The 20,045-nt window shown below is 48.2% G+C and overlaps 1 protein-coding gene across 5 annotated transcripts in view; it reads left to right on the top strand.

The window, feature by feature from the left end:
* The window catches only part of LOC133345278 (formin-like protein 2), a 64,878-nt gene that overhangs the window by 3,385 nt on the left and 41,448 nt on the right, over positions 1-20,045 (top strand). Inside the window, exons 1-5 of one of the 5 annotated variants that reach the window (XM_061555900.1) lie at positions 10,833-11,262; positions 12,355-12,436; positions 15,002-15,085; positions 17,547-17,627; positions 19,212-19,285. In XM_061555900.1, coding sequence (XP_061411884.1) covers positions 12,359-12,436; positions 15,002-15,085; positions 17,547-17,627; positions 19,212-19,285 — 317 coding nt within the window. In that variant the 5' untranslated portion in view covers positions 10,833-11,262; positions 12,355-12,358. Of the gene's footprint in view, positions 1-10,832; positions 11,263-12,338; positions 12,437-12,523; positions 12,566-15,001; positions 15,086-17,546; positions 17,628-19,211; positions 19,286-20,045 lie in introns of those variants that run through there. The other 4 variants (XM_061555901.1, XM_061555899.1, XM_061555902.1 and 1 more) reach the window with 4 other exon arrangements.

The raw sequence follows: 20,045 nt of genomic DNA, 5'->3' as shown, positions 1-20,045 counted from the left end.
CGTTCGTCAACTCTTTCACTCAATCGTTCGCTCGCGGTCAGCTTTTCGTACGGCTTCGTGAGATGCAGTCGCATTGAGATTATGTGTCCATCTCAATCGGATTGCATCTCATCATTCTCAAATTAAAACAACTTTGCACGGCAATTAACTCCGGATGGAACGATGCATCTATTCGCCGATGAGTGCATTTAGCTCCCGAAACACACACGTAACATCTCGTGTGTAAGAAATAATGTAGTTTGATGTGCTGTATATTTATTTCGTACGGTATGTGTTCATGCCGCCTATGGAGTAAGGCGAGGAGCTATAATTCAGCGCAACACACCCAGTCGATATGAACATTTTCGACCTCAATTGTGACTTTTCATCGAAATCACCGAGTTTGGGGGGGGGGGTGGATCGCTCTAGACATTTTAATTAGCATATTAAAACCGAGGCTAACTGGATACAAAAAAACCTTCGCCCAATCTGCTTAAAACAAATAAATATAGCTTCATGAGTCAAAAAACATTTTTTTTCCTCGGGCAATTTTTAATGTTAAAAATATTTCCCATTTTTTTCGAGTGGGTCATTATTTCCACTTGCTGCGAGGAGCCCGCCCCCCCCCCCCCCAAATGTAACCTCGCTACGCGGGAGTCGCGCGTTGTGTGCGCCGCTTCTGAATAAGGGGTCGTCCATAAATGACGTCACGCACCTGGGGGGGGGGGGTCAGACATTTATGACGATGTGTGACGAGGGGGGGGGGGGGGGAGTTTGGGAAATGTGACGTCACATCAAAATGCGCAACTTTAAATAAATATTGACAACACGCTCTACTTAATTAAATAGACTTTTTAATAAATGTTTTCTCCTACAACATCAGAGTGCAGCGCCACATTAAATACGCACTACAATGACATTAGTTTAAAGCGATTTGAAGCATGTTTTTTTTGGGGGGCAGAGCTTTTTGACGTCATATTTGAGGGGGGGGGGGTCTGACTTTTTGTGACGTCGTGTGACGATGGGGCGGGGGGGTCAAAAATAGTCCAAAATCGCGTGACGTCATTTATGTCCGGCCCCTAAAGGCGTCGTGAGGGACTCTCAGCCTCAGAGGCAGTGATGTTTCGCCCGTCCTTCGCTGCCTGGCAGCAGCGTTTACTCAAACTACATCTCCGCCTCTGTTTTCAAGGACCCAAACAGGTGGTCTTCTCCACAAATCTGGCTGTCGCCTGATGAAGCTGGTTGTAATTGCTGGCGAAACGTCGTACTCAGATTGTAAATGTTGTGGCTTGGCTCTCCAACACACCGGTGTGCTGTACTAGTATACTACACTATACACTACATTATACACTACACTATACACTACACTATTCACTAGTGCTGTACTAGTGACGAATTGGCCACGTTGTGTTTACGTGACAACCCTTACTAGTTGGCTGTGTCGGGTGGTGGCGGGTTTTAACGACACATTTATATATTTACACGATCTAACCCCAAAACAACCCTCCATTATGGAAGTGTCGATTCTCTCGTGCCGCTTTGTGGATCCTCCCGGCTCTTTCTCTCCGCCTACGCCACCGCTGCAGATGCTTCTTGTTTCTTCTTCTTGTCATTTCGAGTGGCTGCTGGTGTAGATGCAGAGCGACAACTGCAATTTGACATTCACCTGAGCAAGCCAGCCAACCGCGTTAGGAACAGCGGAGCGGTGCATCATCATCATCATCATCGCCGTGATGTCTCCTTCGTATTTGTGGACCGGACATTGCCTCGTTATTACGTTGTGCTACGGATGTGCTCTGAATGACCGCAGTCACAAACTGGAGAGTTGTTTTTATTTTCCATGCGTGCATCAGGTATATGCATCTACTGCCGTGGATTGTGTGGATGCGGCTTAGGGTGGATCATGAGTTTCTTGGAAGATCAGACACAGGGATATTGTGCTTTGGGTCTTTCACGACGAGGTGTTTGTTTGTGAGTTCTATTGAACACTATTCAGCTCTCCAATCTGCATCGGGGTTGAACTTGCATTGGTGGAGGTTAAGCGCTGCAAATGCTAAGGGTGATTCATAAATATTTCCACTTTCCTGTGCTAGCAAATGCCAAGAGTGATATCACGTTAGCCACTAACGTTGTCACACACCTACTCTGGAATATGCTCACTGGAAGGTGTCGCTAACTTAATGGCGATCCGCTAAAGAAGATATGAAATCACGCGAGTGTACCGTTGTTTCATCGTTCGCATGTTTACAGCCTTTGCGTGACCCAGAGCCAGATGGTGAACGATGCTTTGACAGAAGATTCATCAATAACGGTAATGCCTCTCCCCAGGCTAAAATAGCTCCACGAAGAAAATGCATTAAGTCAAATGTGAAATCGATACAAATGGGTTTAAAATGTTTGCACTTAACGCCGATAAATACGGCGTGTGTGTGTTGCACCGTGCATGGAGGGTGAATTTTGTTGGCAGATAAGACGTGTACGCTGTTGATGAGGCAGTTCACCTCTTCTTGAGCGTGGAGATTTTTTTGTTGCTTCTGATTATCCTAATATGCGTACACCGCGTGGCTCATCTGCAAACAAGATTCATATTTCGTGGACATTCCTAGCAGTCAAATTCTGCGCAGAGCGTTAATTGGCCATTCTGCAAGGCGTTTGTTGGGATCTATGAAAGAGAGTTTATGATAAAGCTACAAAAGGAAGTTTATAAAAAAACACAGCAAACGCTCGCCGCCTAAGGCGTGAAATCACAACTCAGTCTGTTTTGACATTAAGCGGTTAGGTGTGTCAGAGTGCCGAGCTGACAACCGCTTATAACCTGGCTGTAAATCCGGGCAGCCACCTCGTGACTAAGCCGGGCTCTCAACTATGGTGAGTTGATGAGCTTAGCTCTGTCACCAATGACTGCACGAGAACTCCCTCCCCCCCCCCTCCTCCATCACGTTAAATTTGTGTCCTGTGCTTAATTTGGTAAATTTCCAACTCTGAAAATTTGAATATTTGTTTGGCTTTCAAATGGCAGGGAGAATGGGACTGTGCTGCCCCTTAGTGCGAGGACCAGGGGTCACTGGAATCGATCTCCGATGTAGCTCTGTGATATCTACTTCCATGGGCCATCCTCTAAGTCGAGGGGACGCACTGTTTTGTGAGCGATCCCAGTGGATCTTTCCTCTCGTGACATGATTCCGATAGCACATTCGAGATAAAAATTAGAGGGGGGAATTTCTTTTTTTTGTAAAACGCAAGCATGAAAAATATTATACCAGAATCAAAATCTTTATTGAGACTGGAAGAATCCGATAAGCTATTAAGCTCTTTTTCACAGATGTCCAGTAGAGGTGGGTCAGAAAGTTACAACAATAAACAATACAGAAGCTGATAGAAGTACAAACTTTAGAAGAGTTAAGCAAGTCACTTAAGTAAAAATTCAAGAAAGTATCTGAGTACAAATTGCTAAGTACATCACTAAACATTTTACTGTTGAGGCGAGAGGCTCTTGACACGTCAACGCGAGGCGTGCACTGATATGGGGTTGATTGGCAGAGCCCTTTGGCCTCGTGGCGGATGCGAGCGTGAGTTGCACGGATGCGGCCAGAGCCATGGTTTTGTGGCCACCGCAACGCCTCGACTGACGGTCGGCTCCCAGTGTGTGGCGCCTCGGAGGAGTAACGGGCCACACCCAGTATTTCCAAGCTCTCTGTGCTGCCTTTTTAAAAATATATGGCGCTCAACTCACAATCAGAAGGTCAACTGGGATAGATTGATAAAAAAAACGAATACGGCCTTGTGGGAAATTTATTGGCTGGCCTACGTTGGGACTGGCCCAGCCACCTCCGCCCCCACCCCCCTGACCCCGTGCCTCATGATCAGAGTGGAAATTCTGTCACGGTAAACTCTGGAACGGTGAGCGTAAGTTGGGCTTGAGTAGACAGCCAGATTAGGGGGGTGAATGATGGCCGATGGTCAAGACTAATTACGGAGTGGCAGCCGCGGAATTGAACGCGTCTGAGAGGCCGTCCACCTGGAGGAGATGACATCAACTCTTGAGCAGATGCTTCGGTGGATTCCATCGCATCGTATTTGTCGTGGGAGATGGCGACATTAATGGGGGAGGACTGAATTCGTGACGTTATTCACATTGCATTGCGGCTCTTGAATTATTGAAGTTTTTTTTTTACAGAATTCTAACAAAATGTATCTTCTTGTTAGTTTTGGTTGCCAACCCCTGATCATTCCCGACGACCATGAACCTCCCGCGGGCTTGAGTGTCGCCCACCGGCTCGCTGGGGCAGGGCACATTAACGTGACTTCTTCAATAGTAGACCTTCCACGGCGGCGAGTTTTGAATTGTGGCCTTCGAATGTGTCCAATGAGCTCACGCGGCTGTCGGTGCTATCCTGAGAGCGGCTGATATGAAGTGGATGTGGGAAGCTCGGTTGAGGGCTCTTGGGTTGGTGTGTAATTTCCTGTTGTTTCACTGCCCTCGTTGCAAGAGAGTCGCGGTTGCACATGAGCCGTGTACGACATAGGCGGACACGCGCGCGCGCGCGTGCGCACAATGCTATAAAGAGACCGGCAGCTACATCACACCATTGTTTTATGACTGCCATCACATTTGTATTAGTGCTTGTAAGTAAATATTTTGGATCTGCTTTTTCTTTTTACGATGATAATTCTCTAATTAGCAATGTTTGAAGGCCATGACAATGCGTCAATTACTGTTCAATTATGCAATTAGTGAAAGCTGAAGTTCGAAAATTTCGTGGGATGACAGGCTGTTAATTATTTGGATTCATCCAATAAATGCAAAAATATTGCATTCTCGTATTAGATCAATATATATCGTGACCATAACGATAGGAGCAATATCTATAAACAGTAATATTGATTTAAAATGACCATACTTTTTTTATTCTATAAATTATTGGTTAATGTATTGCGTGCTAACCCCCACATGCTGCAACCTACTTCTATGCAATGTTTTTTTATGGAAAAGTTATTACACGCAGGGCGAGGCGTCTAAGCCTCTTCTACTATCCAAATGAAACAAACAACTCATATACGTAAAATTTTTCGTGATATAACACAGAACATTGCGTGTTATTTAAAATGGTAAATGGGGAAGTAAAACAGCATTCATCCATGACTTAACACTGCCAATGACATAGGCAAATTATTTGAACAAGTGGTGGACCACTCGTTTGCATCGTGTTAAAGCACACAGGCAGTGGGCATTGAGTGTGCAGGCGGTGCAACTACACCAGGGCCCGACCCACCGGTCAGAGGGAGCCAGGAGTTGGGCCACGAAGCAGTGGGGTGTAAATTGTTCAGGAGGGGGGACCAATTTGATTCCTTATTCTAGGGCCCACGTCAACAACCACGCTCACACCACGTGCACAAAATGCAGTGCACAGGCTACCGACAGTACACAGGCTAACATCCCTCCACCGTGGCGAGATGTTAACTACCTCGCCTGGTGTACAGGAGGTCGTGAGTTCGATCCCCACCCTGACAATGCCTGTATAGTTGGAGTTTGCATGTCTCTCTCCCCGTGGTCGCGTCGATTTTTTTCTCTGGGAAACTCCAGTTTTTCCCTCCACGTTTACAATCAATATGCGTCTCGAGTGTTTGGCTTCTATAAATGTCAACATGATAAGCCACTCCGTTGAGCTATATAGCTCAGTGAGCATTACCTGGTGGAAGAAAAATAGTTTTTTGTTTATCGGTGGCTGGAGTGGTAGGGCAGCGCTCCTGAACTCGGTTGGCCGTGTTCAAAGGGCAGCGTGCTAACCCCTTGAACCCGGCCACCCGGGTTCAATTCCTGCTCACGGCCAACAACACCAGTGACGATTATCTGAACCGTTCCTGGGTTTTACCCCTAGGTCGACTCACCCTCAAATGAGTACCTGGTACAGTGTGTAAACATCGCCACTGAGGGAGACAAAGGCGGCCGGGCGTGGTGTTGTTCCGGCCTTCAAACGGTTGTGCCTTCTTTCGCACCGTACGTAGACAACCGTGCCCATCGGAGGTGCTCGCCATCAACACTTGCCCCAAAAACACATCGTGTCTAGGAGGCTTACCCGGGGCATCTTTGTCGCTGGTCCTGTCACTGGCCCTGCGGAAGCAGTGGCGAGCCGTCGGGCAGAGGGGAGGGGGGTGGTAGAGGTGGCCTGCGACAGCTGCAGTGGTAAATGGATGTGTGGAGGAGAGGGGGGGGTTCTCTTCCTCTGGGCAGGTGGCAGCGATTGATAAGGGGCGGGGGCGGCGGGGGGCCGTAAAGTTTCTGAGTAAGTGCCACGCAGCTCAGCGTGGCGCAGGAAAAGCAGTTTAGCCGCAAATACCAGAAACGAGTAAGTCGGTTCGCGGCCTTCTCTCTCTTTTTTTTTGGCACATTTAAAAAAAAGACACACACACACACGGGCAACGCTCATCGAGGGCGGCGGTAAGATGCGGCACTTGAGTGCCAGCCTCCGCTTGACACGGTTGGCTGCGTACGGTGCGAAAGAAGTCCAACGTTGCACGCATGCAATCATGTAGAACAGAACTCTGATGGCGTGAGTTTGTTCAACTCCACGGTGTTCTGAATGCAGTGACGCTCTGCCTAAATGAGGCCCTATTATCCGCGTATCGATTCTTCCTGTTATCCACCCCTTTTCTCCAAATGAAACGTATCACCTTTAAGCGGTGACGAATGTCATCTTATTATCCGGCTTATCCGCAGATTTCTCACCCAACAGTAGACTCGCCGAATCACTAAACTCATCCAGTCGTCCGCGTCTTGTTGCGGATAAGAGGAGCAACACTTAGGTGGCGTCCAATTCATCGCGTTTCCCCGCATTCATCCGTGAAATAATAAAAAAACACGCACGAGTTCCTCCTTCTGGGTGTGAAGTGATACCAAACAACGGCGCTCACATCACCACCGAACGTTTTTTTCTGTTTGTTTTACAAACACCCGTTCGCAAATGTCCCGCAAACATTTTGGACGCGAAGACAAACGCAGCGTGCTCGCGTCCGTGCTGGTCCTCGTGGGAAGCCGCTTGTTGGAGGTCTTATGGGAAAAGACAGGGAACGGGAAGGAACCACAGGCATCGTGGAAGGAAGCACCAGTGGTCACCGTGCGGCTCCGCTTGGCCGCCTCTGTTCCACTCGCTCAACGCAGCTGGGCCGAACGGGGTTAGCGGTCGTTGCTGTTTTTTTTCGCAAGCTTCGTTCCGTGCCCCATGATTCTTTTCAGTCTCCGAGTAAAAACTGAAAACACCAGCTGTGGTACGGTAGAGGTGCGGTGCAATGTAGCATCGTTGCACATTGGCGTCCCATTTGTTTTAAGTTGTTCTCGTCCGATAGTTTGTGGTTTCCAGAATGGTATCCCGAGACAAATTGAGTGCTTCCATGTAGGGTTTAGATCTTAGGCTCAGAATCAATCATTGATGAAGCTCACACGGCGCCTTCCTCATATGGTCACCCAAGTGGCACGTGATTCTGAACGCAGCGTGAGAGAAAATTTCACGATCTTATTCCAAGGTAGCGCAGACAAATAACGTTTTTGTGTTTTTTCTTGAACCAGTTGAGAGCTCGGCAGACCAGCATAGTCTCATTTACCACCTGGCCTCATTACATTCCTTCCTTAATTTCAGATATCCCTTTTCTCTACACGTGCGCTTAGACAAGCCTTGGCGTTATGTTTAAGTAACGTTTCGCCAGCGTTGCCTGAGCGATGCGCGACTTTTTGTAATGTTGTTTTCCTCCAATGTGTTTTGTCTGCAATCTTACGATTTATTTGCTTCTGTGACTTCCTCTTGTTCACCGAGGTCCTGCGTGACTCGTTTTTTGTAAAGCGGCTTGATGGCTGAATGTTCCATTCAAGTGTGCGCGAATACAACCGATCAGAATATTAAAAAAAAATACTAATTAAAATACATAAATGAAATAGATAAATAAGATATATAAAGTAAGCAAATACAATCGATCATTATCATCATATGCATATTTACTGCAGGAGGAAGCTCTTTTTCACAGGTGTCCAGTAGGGGTCACGGGGTCAGAACGTCTCAACAACAAACAGTTACACAAACACGATGGGAGTGCAAAGTTCAGGGAGAAAGTAAACAAATAACTTAAAAAAACTACAGTCACGTGACTTTACCATAGCTGGCTGCATGAGTCACTCCATAACAGTAGGAGCATCAGTCGGAGTATCAACATTTTTCAATGCATCTTAAAGATCAGCACACTAAATCAAAACACAGATCATACTTTGCAGCGAGAGACAGAGTGGACACGTCAATGTCACTGATCACCAAGTGTCCTGTAGTGCCAGGAGAGAGAGAGAGTGGACAAGTCATTGTCACTGAGCACCAGGTGTTCTGTAGTGCCAGGAGAGAGAGAGAGAGAGTGGACAAGTCATTGTCACTGAGCACCAGGTAATACCCCGGTTGCATGTGTTGCCGAGTGATTTTTTCGTGAAAATTTCGTGGAGAATGTCAACTTTATCTCGTCGTCAGGTCTCATTTAGTCAGGAATATGGTTGTGAAAGCAGTCGGCTTGGGCGAGAGGTGCAAGGCCAGTCCAACAGCTCCCAGCGACGATCGCTGTGCGTGCGAGTGTGGTTCAAGATAACCCTTGCCACAGCTGCTGTATTTGAAAACTTCTACAGACTGCTGACGCACGGACCGTTCAGCATAACGGAACTGGGATACTGTTGCGGCTTTGTCGTTGTTGTTGTTGCTGTTGTGGGACACGTTATTTGATGTGACCTCTCTGGCGAGAGCGACGTCGAATGTTCGACTTTTCAGGCTCATCGGAGTCTTCCCCTTTGGCGGAAGAGCAGTCTGCATGAGCAGTGATGGCACAAATAATAATACAAAAACTCAACACATTTTATCTGGTTGATTACGTTCTTCCTGAGAATGCTAAATTTGAGAGAGAGATTAAACACAGAACCAGAAACATAGACAGTGTGTTTAATCTCTCTCTCAAATTTAGCATTCTCAGGAAGAACGTAGTCAACCAGATATGGTGTTGACTGTTATGTTATCCGACTCTCTGTTGTATTACATTACATTTCTAAGTATACTAGATTTGTGTTTCTATTTAATTTATACCTGATGATGATTGCTTGTGTTGCAATCGAAACGTCGTATGCTAGTATTTAATTTAATTTATTATTTTATCTTTATACGTGACTTTACCGAAAGAACCAAAGAGTAATTCCTGCAGTCACGAAAGCTCCAAATTAAGTTTCAACACATTCGTCAATAACAGTGTGGGGCCTTAAAAGTAAAACAATTGGTGACGTTTTGGGGAGTGGACTTTCTTCATAGTACATAAGAAAGAGCATTGCCGGAGATGTGTTGAGTTTTTCTTGTTATTTGTGTTTGTGCACCACTGCCAATGCAGGTATCACAACGTATTTTGTTTCCTATTGTGAGGGCGCTTCGTGTGCTTTGGAAATTGTTATTCGGTGCCTTGAAGACTCCTGTGAGCCAGCGGTAGAATGCATTGATGAGTCTCCCTGCTCAAGCGAGAGTTGGGTGGTGCCCATTTTGAATTCGGTGGTGCTGAGTCTGTGGTGGGAATTCCATACGACGAGGGCGAAGGCCTTGATTCTCTCCACAGGGCAACGACTGCCTTAGAGAGTGAACCCCACTTTATACTGGTAGGAACCTCCTTGTTTTATTTTTTATTAATTTTAATTTCATTTTTTACCTACGTGACTTTACCGAAAGAACTAAGAGTATGAATCCTTGCAGTCACGAAAGCTTCAAATCTAGAAGGAACCTCCTGGTTCCACCAGCCCACAGGGGATTATTGTGTTCATCCGTCCGTCGTGCATTCAAAAATGGGAGGGGTGGGGCTGGGTGGAGAGGGGAGGGTGGGGAGGGGCTGGGTGGGGAGGGTGGGGAGGGGCTGGGTGGGGAGTGTGGGGAGGGGCTGGGTGGGGAGGGTGGGGAGGGCGCTGTGTGGGGAGGGGCTGTGTGGGGAGGGTGGGAAGGGGCTGGGTGGGGAGGGATGGCGCTGGGTGGGGAGGGGCTGTTCATCCCGTGGTGCCCTTATAAAACTCAACGTTTAACCTACTCACGCCGGCTTGTGCCCGCCCTCACAGTCGGCCATATTTTCGGAATACACCACGCCGCCGTTGACTCTGGCCATTGACCGAGCCACCCAACGTTCCTACCAGCTCTCTCCGCAGGAATGTGTTTCACTTTTTTGGAGGCACGAGTGGAAAGGTCGACTGGAATTTTATTCAGAGGCATCTGAACTTCACAACGTTCTGGGCGACATTTTAGATGCTCGAGCTCAGTGTACTCTGTATTTGTCCAATTATTATTGTAGGTGTGTCATTATTTTGCAACGGACAGACAATACGTTTCCTCGCGTGTTGAACTTCTTTCGCACCGTACGTAGCCAACCGTGCTAATCGGAGGTGCGGGAGAAGGACAACAACACTAAACACACAAAGCAGTTCGACATAAATTAGTGTGTCAACCTGTTTTAAAAGTGCATTGCTCCAGTGGCTTTCCTAACATCGGAAGGGAGAGCGTTCCAGACGGCCGCAGAAGCGCCATCCGAAAGCGCCGCGCGATGCTGCTTCACTTCTCTGCCAATCCACAACGACCTCTGGGGGATGTAAGAACATTAACGTGTAACCGAACCGGATATTGCAACTAAATAATTACTCGGGGAAAAAAAAAAACCCCGCTCGCATTTAGAGCCCGCTGCAAATGCGAGCTCGGTCGACGTTCGGCTGTTGGCGTTTCAAAACGAGTGTTGTTGACGCGGCGTATCGCCGTCGCGGTTTTTTGTTGGGGTAAACTTTGGTCGCTAGGGAAACCAGCCGAGTTTTGCGCTTCACGCGGGGACCGGAGTGGAACCTCCACCTCCACCACCTCCTTCTCCTCTTCCACTTCCTCCCTTCTGTCGTTGCGCGCGGGGAGCGCTACGGGAAGCGCGGCGTGGCAGCCAGGGGGTTCCCACTTGTGATGGTTTTCCTGGTTTTCCAAGGAATCGTTCTCTTGACGAGGGAGCCGCTTGGGAAATATGTTCGTCTGCCTGGGTCGTTTAAAAGTCATGGATTTTTTTGTTTCATGGCAGTTGTTTTGGTTGGCCATCGGTCACCGCACCGCGTGCTTTCAGATGCGCATTTGCGGCCGTCGGGAACGTTCTTCCGATATTTGGAAGCCACTGGAGCAATGCACTTTTAAGTCGAGATTGAAAACTCTTTTTTTTTCGAACTGATTTTTGTGTTTAGTTTGTTGTCCTTCCCCCGCACCTTCAATTAGCACGGTAGGCAACGTACAGTGCGAATTCATTTCAACACATACATACATTTAATAATGCACACTCCTACACTATGGAAGGAAATGCATGTGGGTTCTTCCCTCTCATCTGTTACCGTGAAATATTCTGCGAGCTCCCACGACATGTTTTTTTTCTACGCCAGCACGTGGGAACCGTTCCCGTAAGCTGGCCGAGTGGCACTGTGCTCTGTGGGGTCGGTGGCCCAACGTGTCGTGAGAAGTGCGTGAAGTCAAATTCCAGTGGCGGGCCACTTCAGCCCATCATCCCCCTTTGGGGTTCCTAAAACGAGTTAGTGTTTGCGTGGGGCAGTCTTAGCCAAGGGATTAAAATGTTAAACTGCTCCACCGCAAAGTTCGAGCGTGCTCGCAGCCAGCGCTGTTCCACGTCCGTTCGTGCAAGATGCCCGCGCCTTTTGATCCGAAAGCGTGGAGGGAGATGCTGGACTCGTCCGTGGGACGTGACCAACGTGGCATGGATGGGGAGGCCTCCATCCAGCAGTGGACGCACAGAGGCCGGGGAATGATCTATTTACATGTCTAAACAAAAAAATTAGCTACGTGAAAATGTCCATCGTTTTGTTTCCTTCGGCAGAATTTATATATATTTTCCCCATGAATGCTCGATGTATAATACATTGTTCTTACAAGCGTGCACCTGGTGTACTAAAGCGTTCAGAGGATTATTGCAAGTCAAACATACACGGTGTGTGAGTGTGTGTTCAAGCGAACAGCGTACTTTTTTTAGATCATTTAGATTTTTTTTACTTTGTTTAAGTGTCGATGAACGTTTCCATCGGAGGCAGCTGTTGATGAGGAACTCTCGTTTGGTGAACGCGCATAGAGCATGCGTGTTATGAAAGCTGGTGGTGGGGATTGGGGGGGGGGCGAGAGATGGCAGGAGGGGTGAATTGGCAGGTGGCACTCGAGATTAGAGTCGCTAAAATAGTTTGAGTTTCTCTCTCTCCACTGCCGGTTAACCGAAAAAACGACAAAAAAAGCAACCGGTAAAAATCCTGGTGACCGTCGGTTGTAGCCGCACGTGAATAAACGTCTCTTGCCCTCCACGTGGCGTGTTTAGCTTCATGGACCGAGCAAACGAAGGGAGCTGCTCTCTCGGCGGAGTAGCGGTCAGCATGCTCGCTGGAACTCGCACAACGGAGGTCGTCACATTTTCCCCACTCAATCCTCTCCGAGCGACAGCCAAAATAACGTGGAAGGGTTTCTTACATCCCCCCGTCTCACCCCCCCTCGCCACTCCAGCGCTTCTGTCCACCCAGAGGGCACACCCAGTTAGTCGTCCGTGTGTTCGTTGCGTGTGGTGGGGCTAAAGTGTGGGGTGCTCCCATCTCTCCCGAGATGTCCGCTCCAAGTGGATGAGTCGGCCACAAGCACTCTGGAGCTCCCTCTGGTGGAGCCCCTTTCCGCCGGCGGCGGCGATAGCGAGCGAGCCAGCAACTGCGGGGATGCGCCTTTAACTTTTTTAGCGGAGTGCGGTTTTTGTACCTCCGCGTGTGCCAATCAACGCGTTCATTCCTAGAATTTCAACCGAAAATTAATGACCGTTTCGTGGCTTTTTGGAAGCGGTAATCCGTTATGAAAACGTTACCGGTTGCTGTCGTTGGGTTTTCTCCGTATGCTGCAGATTCTTCCCACACGTATTAACGCTCATTAACCGGCTGGAAACACCTTGATATGTACAATTGTTGGTAGCGTCGGCTCGCCACTTGCCCGCCGGTGCCCTCACGCTCGTCTTAGCATTTGCGAAGTGCAATTTGCATGAACGGCAACGCTGTATGAAACACAAACTAAACATAGTTATTGCTCTCATTTTTAGCAACCCTACTGTGGATATAGGAGTCGAGGCCTAAACCCGCAAGCATCACGCAAAAAAGCCGACACCTGTTGTAGAATATTTTTCCCCGTAAATATAAATTCATTTTAAGGCAGCGTGTGATGACGCATGTGTTGATTATTTTTTTTAGTAGTTCTGCGGGAGTAGAAGACTCGGCATTTGGATGCAAAACGTGCACACCTGGGTTTTGGTTTTGTAAACTGCGCGACGTTTTGCTTCCACCGTCGCGTGGTGACCTCTGGTGGCTTCTGTGAAGCTGTCCTGCTGTGAACACAAACACAGCGCTGCACCCTCCCTCCCTGCACTCCCACCGAAACTTCCGGCTGGCCATCGAACAAAGACGGTCACCGCATCGCGCGCTTTCAGATGCGCTTCTGCGGCCGTCTGGAACGCTCTTCCTTTCCGATATTAGGAAGGCACTGGAGCTGTGCACTTTAAAATCGTCATCCAGATTGACACACCCATTTGTTTAGAACTGCTTTTTTGCGTTTAGTTTGTTGTCCTCTCTCCCCCGCCGTACATCCGATTAGCACGGTTTGCTACGTACGGTGAGAAAAGGCATTCAACATGCATGCACACGTGCCGTACAATGGAACAAGTCAGCCACGTGCCTCGCATCTGGCTGATACGAATCGTTCGCTTCCCTACGGCCACCTGAACCCTCGCGTCTGCAGAGGGGGTGTCGCAAAGGGGCCTCCAGTTAATTCAGTTCGGCGTCTCTGCGCTCAAAACGAGCGTCGTTTCACGTTGACGTCCTCTGGTGGTCCCAACGTCAGTGGCGACAACCTCACATTCCCACGGATCGGGCCTAGTCCCTCCTTTGAAAAACCACCGTTGATTTAAAACCCAAGCGAATCGTCACCAAGTGGTTCTCATTTGACCACGGCCAGAGGGATAGGAATGGTGGCGATGATGGCCATGAAATGCATGAACTTGCGATGTTCAGATCGGGAGCCCTGATGCGCCGCAACTTGAGCGATGTCCTTGCCCACTCTGCAATTCACATCAGAAGCCCTGGGATCCATGTCCCACAGAACCCTTCCGTCAAATTCGTGACTTACTGCTGCAACGCGCGTACAAGTGCCCTGCTGCTTCTGGCCTGGGTGAGAGAAAGCAGGAAGACTTGCGGAAGTGCGTTCTCCAACTGCGTGCATTTTGCAAGCCCTTTAGTCCAAAGCTCACGTGGTCTTTAAGATGCTCAGAATGAGACAGTAGTAGAGAGGAGGGCATTGTCGAGTCAAGCCTCTGTTCATTAAACAAACTCCGTGAAGTGGAAAAACTGCCGCGGCGTTCCCCGCGACCTCTATTCAGAATCAGAATTTTACTGGTAGGAACCTCCTGGTTACATCAGCCCACAGGGGAATATTGTATCCGTCCGTCCGTCGTGAAGGGAGGGGCTGGGTGGGGAGGGGAGGGTGGGGAGGGGCTGGGTGGGGAGGGTGGGGCTGGGTGGGGAGGGGAGGGGAGGGTGGGGATGGGCTGGGTGGGGAGGGTGGGGAGGGGCTGGGTGGTGAGGGGCTGGGTGGGGAGGGGCTGGTCACCCCGTGGTGCCCTTATTAAACTCAACGTTTAACCTACCAGGTCTGTCGGGGAGACAGACCTGGTCTTCACCTGAGGTCTACATCCCTTCTGTCTACCTCCTGAACTCGGATAACGCCTCTAGGGGAAGGATGGGAATGGAGGGGGGGGGGAATTAAAAGGGGGGGGGGGAGTGGAGGGATGGGGGTGCCTGAATGCCCTCATAGATGATCTTAACAAGCAATGCCCGACTGGGGGGAGAATCCGTGAAGGCAAGATAAACCTTTGTCTGGTTTGACAGGAGACGCTGCGAGGCAATTAACGACGGCGCTGCGTCACCGCTTTTCTTTTGCAGAATTCTATGAACCTGCCACCGGACAAAGCACAGCTGCTGCAAGATTACGACGTCGAGAAGAAATGGGAGCTCGTCTGCGACCAGGTGGGGAGTCGCCTTGTTTTCACTGATCACCATAAACGTCCCGCGTGCAGGTGGAGCGGTGGCGCAGCGGTTAGCGCGCTGCGCTACGAACCTAGCGAGCCGAGTTCGATTCTCGCTCACGGCTAACAGCAGTTGACGATGATCTGAACTGCTCCTGAGCCTCCGCTAGGCTAACTCGGCCTCAAATGAGTACCTGGTGCGGTGTGTAAACATCGCCACTGGGGAGACAAAGGCGGACGGGTGTGGTGCTGGCCACCCACCCCCTCGTGTGCCGTCCCTAGAGTCTGTTAAGATGTTTTAAAATTTCGATGGAAAACTCATTTCTTTAGAATTGCTTTTTGTGTTGAGTTTGCTGTCCTCCTGCACCTCCGATTAGCACGGTTGACTACGTACGGCGTGAAATAAGTTCAACTCACGTACATACAAGTGAAAGCCCAGTGAGACGCATTGCCTCACCAAACTGGGTCACTGTGATGTCCGTTATTTAATTAAAACAATTACATTTTTACGTGGGCGTTTCTGAAATGTGTGAATTCTGATCTCCAAGACCAAATAGGTGGGCATCTACGATTGCTACGCGATGCCCGCGGGAGCCCTCGGAAGATGATGCCGTGGGGAGCCGAGATTGGCAACTTCCCTACGGCATCTCTCAACTTGCCCTCCGCATTAAAACCTTACTAGGAAGCCACTGGGAGCTCTCCACTTCTAAATCATGCAGATTGAAAACTCACTTCTTTAGAACAGTTTTTTGGTCTGTGTAGTTCGTTCTCCTGTGTCGCGACGGGCACTTCAGCATTCGACCGTGCCCATCTGGTTGCTCACTGAGCTGCATTGGCTTCCAGCTGCTGCAAGCATACATGATAAGGTCACACTCATGACACACATAGTGCTTGCCACAAATGAACCACAATACCTTGTTGATCTCGTCATGGAGCATAAACCATCATCACGCGAACTCCGGTCATCCTCGCAGCATTGGCCTTTGGCTAGCCATCGAATAAAAATGGCCGCTGCATCACGTGCTTTTACGGGCGCTTCTGCAGCCAGTCTGGAACGCTCTTCGATCCCATATTAGGAAGTCACCAGAGCTATGCACTTTTAAATCGAGATTTAAATCTAGATTGACAACGATTTTCTTTACAAAAACTTTTTGTGTTTAGTTTGTTGTCTTCCCCCCCCCCCCCCCGCCGCACCTCCGATTAGCACGGTGGGCTAACGTACGGTGCAAAAGAAGTTCAATGCACATACAAGCGGTCGTCTTCGCTCACTACTTTCCGCTCTTTCCTAAAACTAACTTCTTTTTTTTCCAAAGCTCACCCCACGACCCAATAATCTCATCTAACCACGATCGCTCCTGCTCCCTCTTGATAATCTATCTCGATGGCGAGCACTCAATCCCTATCCATCCATCTAATCCGGTCATCATCATTTTATTTTCCTTAATTCACGCATCACGGGTTCGCCCATTACTTCCTCTCGTCTATTTTATTCACCGAATCTTCACCACTACATTAATGCGTACCCATCGTTAATTATCTGAAAGGCGCCTTTGGTGAAAGCCCATTATATATATACATTACGTGAAGATATGGTTGCGTGCCCAGAGGGCATGGTCGTGGTTTGGGTGAAATCTGCGCATGTACGTATGCACGCATGTGTGTTTGTTGAACTCGGTTCGCACCGTGCGTAGGCCAACCATGCTCATCGGAGGTGCGGGCGCGTGGGCGCCGTTGCGTCCGCTCTTTTTAAATCCGTTATATTAAGTTCGCTTGCTTGCACGCTTACGACCGTGCAAATCTTTCGGTCGTTTTTTAACCCACTTCCCGTGATCCAATCGAGCTGACATTTTGCACACAGACTCGTTGTGCGTGACAATGAATTTTCGTGAAATTTTTTTCCAAAATGTTACACTGTTTAGGGAAAAAATGTAAATATTTATTTACCAATTGGTTAATGCTGGCACACAATCATCTGACCCATAGGTGGCAGCCATCTCAAGCCAGAGGACGAGAGCACTCTAGCCGCCCGTTTAAAAGACCAATGTGGGCTGGGTTGTGGCCCATTGAACACGCATATAAAGGATTTATAGTGAAAAACTTTGTTTTTACGGGTTAATTTTTTAAATCCTTTATATTAAGTTCGCTTGCTTGCTTACGACCGTGCAAATCTTTCGGTCGTTTTTTAACCCACTTCCCGTGATCCAATCGAGCTGACATTTTGCACACAGACTCGTTGTGTGTGACAATGCATTTTCGTGAAAAAATTTTCCCAAAATTTTACACTGTTTAGGGAAAATTTTTAAAATATTTAATTACCAAATGTTTAATGCTGCCAGACAATCATCTGACCCATAGGTGGCAGCCATCTCAAGCCAGAGGACGAGAGGACTCTAGCCGCCACGCATATAAAGGATTTATAGTGAAAAACTTAGTTTTTACGGGTTATACTTGTTTGTTCTCAGGAGCGATTCCAGGTGAAGAACCCGCCGCACACCTACATCCAGCAGCTCAAGAGCCACATGGAGTTCAGCATGGCTCGCAAGGTGACTTGCCCCCCCCCCGTGCCCCCCACACTCGCGACATCCGGCACCCGGGCACTGCCTTCGACATCCCCACGGCACAGCGCTATCGTCTGTGGCTGTGGTTGTCACTCTCTGGACCCGTGGGTCACCGTCAACCCTCGACAGATGTTTGTGGGCCACCATGTGCTAAAAATATGTTTTGTGGCATGTATATGCAGTGTTCCCTCGTTATTCACCAACTTGTGATCGGCGATTTTCGCAATCTGCGAATCGCATCTGCAACTCGACACGACTGCATCGAGAGAGAGGGAAAATAAAATAAATAATGAGATTAAGTGATGAGATTAAGTGATGGGATAAAGTGGTGGTAGATTAAGTGGTGAGATAAAAGGTTTTCTCGTGCAAATATCGTTATCCGTGAAATTTGCTCTTCATCAGCATCTTCTGAACTTATCATACGCGAATAACGAGGGAATCACAATGTGTAATATATATATATACATGTATCGGGTTTTTCTTTCCATTTATGTTGCTATATGCCCCCTGTATCGTTCCCGTTCTGCTGCAAACGCGCACCGATGCCCACTTTATTAAGGACGATAGTGGCACGTAAAATAAAGATCGATATATATTTTAAAAAAAACACGTGTCCGCAGCAATTCCGCGAACCACTTCCCGTGGCCTTGGGAGACCCACGGTCGGCCACGTTTGCTGAAAATGCCCTTTGACGGTGGCGTAGCACGAGAGGACAACCATGCAAAGGGGTCGGGGGGGGGTGTTTCAGCATGCACAAAGGCTGAGTGCTTTGTACACATTTTTGCACCTTGTTGTTGTTTGTTTGTTTGTTGTTTATGGTTTCACGACGAGGAGCCTTTGTCGTTGTTTACAGATTTGTTCACCGTTTCCGCAGACTACAGGTTGGCAACCATTTGCGCTGTGCAATGTTATTGTTGTAATCCCTGCTCGCCGAACAACGATGGCCAGATGCTCACAAACAATGGGCTTGCTTTTTTTACCACCTCTGAGTGATACCAAAAAATACATACTTTGTTTTTAATTCAACTGCATATCAAGCCAGGCGCTGCGAAAGCAGAGCGGCTTGACTCACCGTTGCACGGTTGTGAGTTTGATTCCAAGTCGAGGGTCTTCTTACCGATTAACACTTCGGGGGTCAATAAAATACGAATCGCTTTGCGTGGATTCAATCGTGGCTGTCCTATTGGGACCCCCCCCCCCCGTCACGTGAACACCACCGGCTCAGCATCACCAACGGAGATGAACACCGCTCAACAGACACGCAAGCTCTGCAACTTGACGTAGACTCAACTTGCACAATGTTTGTGACACAGCAGCAGCTCGCATCGCGTGGTGAAGTATGGTGAAGTTTCCCTCTCGACCCACAAGGGGCAGGAAAGCCCTCGTCCACTAGTGGTCTGACAGAAACACAGGCTGCCCACATGAATACACACTCATTTGCGTGCGATGTACAACCTGTGCGCACGCACCTCCGGTGAGCACGGTTGGCTACGTACGGCGCGAAAGAAGTTCAACATACGCACGTGCGTACAGTGCGGTAAATGTGCCGATGTGTTTTTCTCGTTGCAGTTCAAGAAACGAGTGCAGGAGTCGACGCAGGTGCTACGCGAGATCGAGATCTCTCTGCGCACGAACCACATTGGGTGAGTGGCTCGTGACGAGTTGTAGGCCACTCGTCGTTCTCCGTACACGTGCCGCGGTCATCCGTGATGAAGAATATATCTTACAATAACAACAACAACAACAACAGGTCAATGTCTCCTAGAAGGCTGTGTGGCCGATGGGATGTGTTTAAAAAAAATATAAATAATAAATAAATCACTCCCAGAATGCCGTGTGGCTGATGGGATGTGTTTTAAAAAATATATATGTATAATTAAATCACTCCCAGAATGCCGTGTAGCTGATGGGATGTGTTTAAAGAATCTAAATAAAAAAGAATCTCTAACAGAAGGCCGTGGGATGATGGAATAGGTTTTTTTTTTTTACGTGTGGAGGGATGGATATGGGAAGCAGATGTATCGTCTGCTTGTCTATCTTATAAATAACCTTCTGAGATTTTGAAACTGACAACCCACGCACAATACTAAAAGGAAGAGTCATATTTTAGTGAGCAAATTAAAATTCATGACCAATAGCGGAAGGAAAAATTAGCAGACAGTGCGGGTCCTTCCCGTATTGCCTGTTTATTTATTTAGGGGCTTTTCGTTTCTTCATTTAATTACTGCCTCCACATGTGTTTTAATCTCTCATCTAATCACACCGCGAGAATTAACACCGTGCTTATTTTGCCGTTCAACAAAACAATACAAATGCAATTCCCAACATTTATCATCCAGTCATATTTAATCTACCGAGCAAACACACAGACTAATCTCATCTACTGGCTTTTGCGCTTCCAAT

This window comes from Lethenteron reissneri, chromosome 21 (assembly GCF_015708825.2).
Source record: "Lethenteron reissneri isolate LAM-NWPU_2019-01 chromosome 21, ASM1570882v1, whole genome shotgun sequence".
In the NCBI taxonomy this organism is placed as follows: domain Eukaryota; kingdom Metazoa; phylum Chordata; class Hyperoartia; order Petromyzontiformes; family Petromyzontidae; genus Lethenteron; species Lethenteron reissneri.
This window is presented reverse-complemented; position numbering and strand designations above follow the sequence as displayed.